Below are 11,129 nucleotides of genomic sequence, written 5' to 3'. Positions count from 1 at the left end.
CAGTTCATGTCTTGGCTAATCCACTTCTGATCTTGCTTCCTGCCGATGGCCTGCGAAAAGCAGCAGAAGATGGCCCAAGTGGTTGAGCCCCTGCTACCACGTGGGAGACCTGGAGGAAGCTCCTGGTTCCTGGCTTCAGCTGGCCCAGCACTGGCCATTTGGGGAGTGAACTAGTGGGTGGAAGATTTCTCTGTCTCTCCCTTTCTCTCTGTCTCTTCCTCTCTCTGTGAAACTCTGCTTTTCAAATAAATAAATCTTTTTTTAAATTGAGACAATAGAAATGATTTAGGAATACTTAAACCTCAATCAATAGGAGGCAGAACTAGAATGTCATTATAATTTGCCATAAAGCTAATCATTAATTATAGCTAATTTTTAATAAAAACTTCAGCAGAAGAGAATGGTCAGTGTGGAGCATAGACCATCCTATAACCTTGATGATCCTTAGGAGTCAATATTAGAATGCTGGATATGATAAGGTCTATGGGGGGGGGGGGGGGAATACACGTAACATGGAGAAAAAGGTAAGAGTCTCTTCCTTACCCAAAATGGTCAACCAAATTGGAATGTCACTCTAAGTCAAGAGAGAACCAAGTCCAGCTGAGTGATAGCTGACGGGAGAGGATTGTGAGAAAGGACACTAACTTCTATTGTGTGGAATCCATGTACCAGGCAGTAGTTTCCAGATGAAGAAACTAAGGCTTGGGCAAGTTAGTTATCTTGTCCAAGATGTACAATCTAGATCCCTTCTATAGTACTGTACTCTTCTTGACCAAGATATAGGATGTGAGTAACATGGATTTTTTTTTTTTTTTTGACAGGCAGAGTGGACAGTGAAGAGAGAGAGACAGAGAGAAAGGTCTTCCTTTGCCGTTGGTTCACCCTCCAATGGCCGCCACGGCCAGCGCGCTGCGGCCGGCGTACCGTGCTGATCCGATGGCAGGAGCCAGGTACTTATCCTGGTCTCCCATGGGGTGCAGGGCCCAAGCACTTGGGCCATCCTCCACTGCACTCCCTGGCCACAGCAGAGAGCTGGCCTGGAAGAGGGGCAACCGGGACAGAATCCGGTGCCCCAACCAGGACTAGAACCCAGTGTGCCGGCGCCGCAAGGCGGAGGATTAGCCTAGTGAGCCGCGGCGCCAGCCTGAGTAACATGGATTTTTACCTAGGGTCAACCAGACCATTCATGAAACGGAAAAGCTAGAGTTCTATTTTTTGACCTGAATACAATGCAGTTTCAAACAAGATTGGGACAACTTTGTACAGTACCTTGTACCTTATTAAAAGAACTAACACAGCATGATTGGTTTGGATAGTCTTGTCTTCACAGGATCTTCTGACTTATTTCTCCTCTGGATAAGTCCCTGGAAATTGCTAGAATTTGGAGAATAAGGGAGGGTCTGGAACCTTCCCTGTATACAAGGAAATTCCGGTTTTGTTAAGAACTTGGCCAAAGGTTTGCTAGTGTCAACTCATAAGGACAAATCCACGATTTCCTTTCAGGTCCTGCCTGGATTTCCCTGAAGAATTGTGGCTGTATGCCAGCATGTTTAATAGGAAGCTCTTTCCTTTATGACATCATTAGACAGAGAGGTAGCTAAGGGGACTACTTGAGACACTCTTAGAACAGCAGCCACTTTTGTGGGAACCCAAGAACAGCAGCTTTTAAAACTCAGGGTGAATATTCAGGCTTCATTAGGATCTCAGATACTAACCAGCCAGTAAAATATGACATCTACCCAAAAGGGCACAGTCTTTCAGATGGTCAAGACAAATAAAATTGGGTCCAAGGTAGCAGTTTCAACACACAAAAGGTCTGAGGTTCATAGCTCCAACCCTCAGCAGGGGCAAGGGTACTTTCTTGCCTCTAGCCAGCGAAGTGCTGCAGTCTCCCTGAGCCCTCCTCCCCAGCGAAGATCAGAAGCTGCACATCCCACCACTCCCCATTCAGCATCCGACTATCCTCGATCTTCCTCCCCGGAGCCAGGGCCCGGCTTCTCTGCAGCACAGTTTTCTCGGGGAACCGAGTCCCGACCAAGAACGGAAGCATTCCACCATTCCTCTCCTCACCGGAAGACCCAGCAAGTTCAGACAGTACCTTCCCATGCTGTCAGCTCGCATCGGAATGCTAGTCCACTCAGAGAGGAATCAGCACGAAGAAGTGGTGAGAACAAGCCAGTACGCGAGGTCAGCTACCGTGGCTCATTAACCCCAGATGCAAAATCTTCTCGTCGATTGAGTTTTTTAGACCAGAAGGATAACTATCAATCACAAATCTTCCAAGAAGAGGATCCACCCTCCAAGGTCCAGAACCCACAAGGGGTCAGAGTTCCTCTTAGAATTTCCATTCATCCAAAAGATGAAGCCGTACAAACCGACCCCATTCGAAGGACTTTGACTACCAGTGAAGTCAGGTCGCCGAAGAATCCCTATTACCTAGAGCAGGGCAGCAGCCGTCTCACTACAGACCATCGGGCAGTTCTGAGAAAGATCCCTGCCCAAGAGCCAGAAATGGGTCCTTACAGTTCAATTCCTTCTGAACCCAAGGCCTCACATAGGAACATCAACTTGGAATCATCCTTGAAACTCTCTGTCCTTAGAGATTTGGATGATAGACACCGAGTTCCATCACGTTCTGAGCCTGAGTCTCTCTGCAAGCATTCTGTCTATGCTGAAACCAAGCCCTCTTCAAAAGTCTTAATGGTGTCACAGGTGGAGTCCAATATGAGGTCCCCAATCCGAGGAGACACTGAGGTCAGTCGCAAAGTCACCATTTCCCCGGGACAATCAGTACCATTAACTCACCGTGCCACAACTCGAACAGTGTCTGAAGGCCCACACAAATCTTCCATGTTTGTCACTCCAGAGCATGTCTATAAAGAGCAATCACAAAGACCAGCAGAAACTAACTACATGTCCCCAGGACCCACACTCAGGTATCAAGAATCCTCCCAAAAGCCCCCCATCCATGCAGAACTGGAACTGACCCCTCGGCCCTTACCCCCTCGATCCTTACCCAAATATGGGCCCGAGTCCTCATGGTGGGGCTTACTGAATCCTGAAGCTGAAATATCCCAAAGCTGGCCGACAACACCTGATTTTGAGCCTAAGCCCTCTCCTCCCCTAGACCCATTCATGTCCCTTTTGGAAATGAACTCAAGCCCTTTCTGTGAGGATCTGACGTTCCAGAGAGAGAAGGCAAGCCCACCACCGCCACCGCCGCCACCGCCACCACCACCACCAAAGGAGTCTCCAACCTGGGCGCCAATGAGGGAAGTGCCAAAGGCCCCCAAGCACACCTGTACACAACCAATTCAAAGGTTTAGTGCTTTCTTCCTGGGTATGTGAAGGAGCAGTCTGCCCAGAGGCAGCCCCAGTTTAGTGAGATGGGATGTCGGGTTGGGGAGGAAAGACCCCTTCTTCATTCTGGGCCTCAAGACCGCCCCCTTGCCAGTGCCTGCACCAGTCCCAGCCTTGAACCTGTTGCTCCATGCCTTCCCTGCCAGTTTCTCTGAGCTCCAGGTGAATGATGTGGGTGATAATGCTGGGGCCCAAGGTGGGACTCTTCCAAGCAGTGCTGCTTAACTTTTCAATGGAAGGAAGTAGAGTGGTTTATAGGATCACAAGCTGATTCCTGGGAACGAAGATGAAGAAATGAGCTGGGGGTGAGGGCTGGTAAAGAGCTGTAAAGAGAATAAGGGCCACAAGTCAATATTTTGGATTCGAAGGATAGAGGATGGGGTATAGATGAGCTGGGACTTGAACTTTCCCAGGGGGAAAGAAATTAACAGTGGCACAGAGAGAGGGTGTAAGAAATGAGGTAAGTGGGAATGAAGTATTTAGTCTTGAACTGAAGGAGAGGATCAAAGGCTGAGGGTACCTTTGGGTGGAGAGATGTGGAACTAGAGATACAAGTAATAGGGGGAGGGGTATACATCTCATAAAGAGAGAAAAAAGCAACAATCTCTGTTACTTTCAGATGTTTCTGAGGAAATGTGCAATCGGGTCATCTGGTGGCTGAAAGGTCTGTGCATCCCCCATCTCCACCCTTGTGGGCCCATTGTGGGGACTTGGGAGGACAGGTGAGAGGGTGGCCTCTAGGTATTTGTGAAGCTAGGTCTTTTGGGAGAATGCATAGTTCTGATCAGAAGGATCCAGAGGGAATTCTCATCTTGCCTCAGATTCCACCATTAGAGCTCTTCCTTTGGGATTCTGATCCTGTTTCACTTTTGAGAGTCATGTTTTAATGGGGAGTTACTTCTTGAAAGGAGACTAATTTAAGCCCCATGGCCTTTCAGCGTAACTGGTCTTACCTACCATACTAAAAACACCACCAGAACAAATTGACCTTGCTTCGCAGTCGTGCTCAGGGCCAAGTCCACACTAATTCATGTTAAGAGCTCGTCTGTGTCTCTGGTTCCTCAGAACTCTGCTCAAGCCCCTATCTATGACTCAGGAGGTACTTACTAGCTGCTGCCCAAACAGGATCTCCAGGAATGTTTAGGCCTCCTTCTTGAGGCCATCAGTGGATCTTGTGGCCAACTCTAGAATCCTTAAGAGAAATGTCACCTTGTATGGAGGAAGATGGGGACCATCTCTTATAGAGTGAATCTGACAGCAGGGAGTTTTTGCCGTGAGCACTGTTGCTCCAAATATGTTCTAGCTGTGTGAGCATAAGCCACAGTTCCGGATGAATAAGTTCCTGGGGAGGAGAGGGTCCTGGGAAGGTAATCCAGTCACAGCCAGCATGAACCCTCTGAGTAATGGACAGCACCAAGAAGAGGGCAGCTCTGCCCTTTAGAGGGAGCAGAGCTCTATAAAGTAGGGATGTGGTTAAGTATGAACTCTGGACTTACCTCATTGGGTTTGAACCCTGAAGCCACTGTTTTCTGACTGTGCCCTGGGGTAAGTTGTTTTACCTGTACAAGCCTCAGTTTCTCTATCTCTTAACAGGAATAATGGTTTCCTTTTAGAGTTATTATGAGGATTAACCAAGCTGTTATATGTAGAGCACTTAGCATGGTTCTTGGCAGCAGTGAGCACTCAGTGAGTTGCTAGCTGTTGTTATTTGGGCTACTTTTAGTAGGAAGGGATTTAGGCCCAGATATGCTCAAATCCACTGGGTGTCTTTAGTAAAATTCTCTTTTTCCCTTCTGTTGATCCTCTGGATTCCATTTGCTGTCCCGTGGGAATGCCTGGCTTCTACATCTCTGACAGATGAGGAGGTAAGGAGTCCCCTGGGAAGTTACTTTCAATCTTCCTGTTCACTTCCCCTTTTGCCCCCATGATCTTATCCAAGCCCCACTCCTGTCCTCTGAGGGGAGGTTTGGAAGGAGATAGATACAGCTTCTTCCTATGGTTGGACAAGTTGTTCACTGTACAAGGGCACCTGATGAAGCACCAAGTGTGACTGAAAGGTAGCCTGTGCTCCACTTTACCAAGCTGTGCACCTGTGGAGCTGCATCTGCCCAGGGGGCTTGCACAGAAGTACTATAGGGGCTAGCTTACAGCCCTGGAGGGGAAAGAATAGAGACCTGCTGGCAGATGAGGCATCATGCCAAGTGCTCTGTGGAGAGACCAAGCAGCCATGTGTTGGGTCAGTCCCCACCTTGCTCTCCTCTCTCTAGCCTGGGGCGCTGCAGAAAAGCATCATGTTTCTGGGTTACACACTATCTGTCTCCTCAACTTGGAAAGACATAAGGTAGACTCTGCTCACAGCAACCCCGTGTCCTAAATTTGGCAGAGTGTCCTAATTTCACTGTGCATTTGTTGTCCCCCTAAGTCCTTAGGCTCTTCTTGGCCTGTGTTTGATAAGATGGTCAAAGTTCTGCTGCTTCCATCCTTTCTCTTGCCCTTTTTCTCTCTTATTCCAAACCTAGCAATGGCTTTTAATGAGTCCCATTCGTGGAATAGCCCAGATGAAAAGCTGACTACACTTGGAAAACAATTGAGTAGATGAGCAAGGGGTAGTCTGGACTCAGATAATGGAACAGCTGAAAGGGAGGTGTCCAGCAATGTGGCTGCCACCCCCTCTGCATGGATTCTTACTCAGCCCCAGGCCCTGAGCTCAGTGGGAGCTGGGAACAAATACATTTAGAGATTATCTCCCTTTCTCCCTCCCTCCTCCCTTCCTTGCATAGGCAGTTTCTGTTCCCATGTCTAGAACTCTGCTAGGCACTACAGGGAGAAGCATTGAAACCTTAGGGAACAAGCATTGTTTGGTTTTTGAGAAACTTTACCATCTGGTTAGGGAGATAAGACAGACAGGAAATGTTTAGACAACAGAGTGCAATAGTCTGTGCTCCACTGTCAAAATAAACAGAACAGACTGATTAGGTGCTCTTGGAGGGTCTTAGGGGAGATGGGTAGGGGGTCAGGTTATACCCTCTTTCCCAATGCCCAACGCAGATGACCTAATGGCTAGCCTCTTACTCACCCCTCAGTACAAATCTATACCTTTGGGAATGCATATATTTCCCTTTGTTGAGGAGTTGAGGTTTTTGAGTGAGCAGGTTCCTCCCTGTTCCCCATGCTCACTCCCTTTTTCTGTGCATCTTGTTTTAGTTTAGGAAGTCAAAAGCCTTGGCAGCAGGATGGCTCCTTCCCAAAATAGCTCTTATCCTGTCTGGATAATCACAGCTCTCCAGCACTGTTCAGCAGCAGAGCTGTTCCCCAGAAGCTGGGAAGAGAGGGCTGCTGGTCTTCTCTGGCCCCCTGGAGGTAGAGTGCATGGAGGTGGGCCAGGTGCTTTCCCCACAAAGCCTGGGAGAGGGAGCCTTTCCTCAGCCTGGCTGCTAGGCCACATGACCCCAAGACAGCCCCAGGGTGGAGACTGCAGTGCTGGTTGCTGGTGTCCAAGGCCTCTGGCTCCTCTGCTCTGGGAATGGTTGGCCATAAAGGCTGTTTCAAATTCTGTTCTTGGTAGGGAGTCTCTGGTGGCCCAGCCATGGTGTTTGGCTGTGGAAGGCAGCATGTTTATTGTTGTACCTCACAAGCCCCTCTGTGTCCCCCGACTCAACTTCTCTCCTCATTTCTCTTCTCTTCCCAAACAACTCCTCAAGGCTCTTTGGTCCAAGCACAGATGCTTCTCATCCTTTGATTGGGATGTTAGGGTCTAGAAGTCTTTCCCAGAGGAGCTTTTGCTGGACAGAGCCAAGCATTCCTGCTGGGGGTGCTTTGCTATCAGAATTAGCAGCAGTGCAACAGGAAGATTCTGAAGTGGCTCCACTGGGTCAGTGAAGTCGGCCTTCTCACAGCCCTGGGGAGTTCCTAGAAATAAAACAGCTCTTGATGAGGGGATATGCTAGCCCCAAAGATTCTGTGCCTTCAAGGCACCTGGCCCACTTGCCCTTGAATGTGACTTCTAAGGCTGTCAGGGGACAGGTGGTTTACTCTCTGCTGTATCATGTCAATTATGCAAGAAACTGACCTTGGAAAATGGGCCATGAACCAGAAGAAGTCATCTCAGTGATACCTAAGTGTTTTCAGGGTAACACGTCATTTGACTCCTGAGAGACAGGTCAATCAGCCTTCTATCAGCTTCTGAACCACAGGGATAGGGAATTCTGCTCATAGGAACTCATTTACAAAGGAAAATCCCAAGCCATTGAGGAACCTGGAGAGTCTCTGCCTTCACAGGGTGCTGACAGAATCCTGGGCCCCGGGCTTTCTGAAAGGAACCCTGGAAATGGTCTTTTCCACTCCCCTCATTTCCTCTTGCTTTGTGCAGAGGCTTGTAGTTGAGGAAAGAGAATTGCAGAAAGTGGGGCAGGGCACCTCGGGAGGCTTTTCATAGCAGCTTGAGCCTCAGCACAGCTTCCTAGGAAGCAGGCATCTTCTATCACGTGACTCCTTGTTCACCTCCAGCTTCCATGGGCAGCCAATTCCACAGGAGGATGGAAGGCCCCTGGCCACGACTTCCTAAGCTGAGGACAGGCTAGGTTGCCTGGGACTTTCCTGGCTTTAGAACTGAAAGTCCCATGTCCTGAGACCCTCCTCAGCCCTGGGCAAACAGACAGTTGGTGACCTGGGACAGTCTGCCTCAGAAAGCAGCCCTGGAAGCACAAGGTAGGGAAAGCTGTCGGAACCAGGCAGGTTCCTCATCTGCCTACAACATGGGAGCAGGAGAATGTGGTGTCTTCCTCTGGGCCTTATGGTAAATCTGAGGTCAGAACCTCTCAGTTTTTTTGTGCTGCTAGGAATGATCCCACATAGCAAAGAATCTGTCTCATTCATTTTGGACCTTCCGCCATATCTTTAGAAGCTACTTGGTTCTAACAGGAACCCATCTCCAACATCACATCATTTTAAAAATAATTGTTTAGCTGACACAAGTGACTCATGTATATGAGATCCAGTGTGATGTCTCAGCACATGTTATACAGTGTATAACGGCCAGATCAGGGTAATTGGCATATCCTCACATTGCATCTTTCTGTCACAGTAGTTTGGTGATGTTCAAAATGGCTGACTTTTCAAATGAGAGGAGAAACAGGGGGCCTTGGTGGATGAGGGAGCCACACTTTAGAAGCAGAATGCATATTTGGGTGAGGAAGCAAATCTGTAATCAAGAAGCCACCCTGACAGCTGCTGAGCCAGGGGAAGGCTGTCCTTAGTGGCAGAAATGGCCATGTCCCTTCACTGTCCACTGCTCAGCTGCTTTGGCCCAGCTGCCATGGAGGCAGCAAGAGACAGCTGCCTCTGAATGAAGGCCCGGAGGAAGGGGACAGAAAGGGAGCAGAATGGGAGGTAGCTTGGGCTCTGGCATTGTGGCTGGGAGACCTGGGCCAACCAAAGTCATTTCTACCACAAGCAAAGTCATTTAGCTCCGAGGGTCTCCCCAGTGGCTGTTTTTAGGAACTTGGGCCGGTAAGTCTGCTTTCTAGAGAACAACTGGTATCTAACTGGAGAAGCTCACTCCATAGGTCGTGGCAGCATGGTCATTCCAATGACACTTTAGTCTAAGGCATTCTCTGGTATTCTTTCTCCTCCCAGCTGCCTACACCCGTTAAAACATGCATGCATTAAATCCCTTGGAGGGAAGGTATTTGAAATAGTCGCTTTTTTTTTTTAAAGAGTTTATTTATTTATTTGAGAGGTAAAATTACAGAGAGAGGGAGATACAGAGAGAAAGGTCTTCCATCTGCTGGTTCACTCCCCAAATGGCCACAATGGCCAAAGCTGAGCAGATCTGAAGCCAGGAGCTTCTTCCAGGTCTCATGTGGGTGCAGGGACCCAAGCACTTGGGCTATCTACTGCTTTCCCAGGCTACAGCAGAGAGCTGGATCAGAAGAGGAGCAGCTGGGACTAGAACCAGTGCCCATATGGGATGCCGGCGTCACAGGCGGAGAGTTAGCACACTATGCCACAGCACTGGCCCGGAAATAGTCACATTCGTACTTGCTGATTTGGTGTTGATAATTTTCTCATTAGCAGAGGTAATAGCTACATTCATTTTAGATTATACTATGTAAATTGTGTTAGTGAATCTATAGCCACCTATATTGTTGGTATTTTTCCCCCCTTTCCCAGATGAAGAAACTGAGCCTCGGAGCTTATTCATCAAAGCTGAGAGCACTTTAAGGAGCATCTGGCCTAGGGATTCAACTATGTGGTGTAGACTTCTTTTTCTGTAGCCATATCTTCCTTCTCAGTATTTCAGCAGCACCTTTAGATATCAAGAACTGTGAAGGGAAAATTCCAGTAGGAGGAACATCTGTGTCTTTGCATGTGAACTGGGAGGCAGGAGGTAGGTGGGGCCTGTGAGCAGTTAGAATGAAGGGCAAGAGATGGGTCAGTGGAGCCCAAGGCCCCAAGGCTAATCTATGCTCTAAAATGAGAGTGGAAAGCTGATCAATGAATCCCTTTTAGTCAGTCTGTATTGATCAGCCATTCCTGGGGGCAGAGCCTGGTCACCCAGGCAGACCTCACATCACATGTTCACTGAGTTGAAGTGAGCAGAGGTTACAGGAGAAGTTAAAATAGAAGATACACTCCCTGCCCTTGAGGGGCTTGCGGTTAATCTGGGAGAGAAAAGTATACAGATGGGTCACTTGAAAGGGTGTGGACATCAAAAGACAAAGTCCAGTGAAATGAATCAGCAAAGCTTCTAGCACGGAGGCACTTTGAGGATAAAATCCAAGGGGAGGAAGACTTTGGCACAGTATAATGAAGAGCTTGGGAACTCAGCTGCCCAGTAATTGTAGGAGATTTGTTAAAGTCAGTGGCTTTTTGGCCATGGACAGTGTTCAAACAGATGCTGGTAAGAGGAGCTCTCAAGAGCAGTCAGACATCCTGCGGGTAGTCACATTCAGAGGCATTTAAGTCCCTCCCAACCTCGAGCTGCTGTAGCCCTCCCTGCTCAGGGATAGTGTGGGAAGGACATTCTTCCCCATCAGCGTGGCTGCCCTCTAGCACCCTGCCAGGTCTGGAACTGCCCCTCTCCACAGCCATTCAACAGGAGCCAGAAAACGGTGCTCCCCAGCCTTGCCACCCATATCTCACCCCCATCCCAGGATCACGGGACATGAAGTAGCAGTAGCAGGAAAGTGGGACTTAAGGTAATTTGGCTTCTTGCCTCTGCACAGACCTTGCTGGATAGACTAGCTGAGGTTTCCTTGAAAGAAGCAACACAGAGATAGCCCTTTGGCCTGCCTCTGCAAGAAAGGAGGAGGTACAATTAGATCTTGCACTACCTAAGGGAAATTTAGGTACTGAATGAAAAAAAAAATGGCCTTTGCTAGTCATGCAGATCGGAAATCCTGATTTCCTGTGGTTACCATTCTTTATTCTTGGCTTTGAACCTAGGACCTGGCTTGGCCCAAGTGCAGCCTCCTTGCTTAGTTCCTGTGCCACATAACCTTCATGAATGGGTAGGCAGGAAAGACCCAGTGGAAGGGACCAGGAGATTTTCCACACAGAGTATGTTCGCCTGACCTAAGCAGGGGAGCTCAGGATGGTAGGCTTGAGCTGTGGTTGCTGATCTGAGCTTTCCAGAGGAGTGATCCTCTATACCAAATTAAGTATCCACTGCCCAGACAATTGGTTGAATACCCCACCCTAGGTGCACCTGGAAAACAGTACTTAAGGACATGAGTGCCTGGTGTGATGTTGAATATCAAGGAACAGCC

The 11,129-nt window shown here is 48.6% G+C and overlaps 1 protein-coding gene across 1 annotated transcript; it reads left to right on the top strand.

The window, feature by feature from the left end:
* Positions 1-806: 806 nt before the first annotated feature.
* LOC127484379 (septin-4) lies at positions 807-3,469 on the top strand. The gene has a single exon (XM_051824785.3). It carries the CDS (start codon positions 1,729-1,731, stop codon positions 3,346-3,348), a length of 1,620 nt encoding a protein of 539 aa, XP_051680745.2. The 5' UTR covers positions 807-1,728; the 3' UTR covers positions 3,349-3,469.
* The last annotated feature ends 7,660 nt before the right edge of the window (positions 3,470-11,129 follow it).

The sequence above is a fragment of the Oryctolagus cuniculus genome, chromosome 17 (assembly GCF_051225735.1).
Source record: "Oryctolagus cuniculus isolate XC-2025 breed Fujian yellow rabbit chromosome 17, ASM5122573v1, whole genome shotgun sequence".
Classification (NCBI taxonomy): domain Eukaryota; kingdom Metazoa; phylum Chordata; class Mammalia; order Lagomorpha; family Leporidae; genus Oryctolagus; species Oryctolagus cuniculus.
The sequence above is the reverse complement of the archived record's forward strand: the minus strand, read 5'-3'. Positions and strand labels throughout refer to the sequence as shown.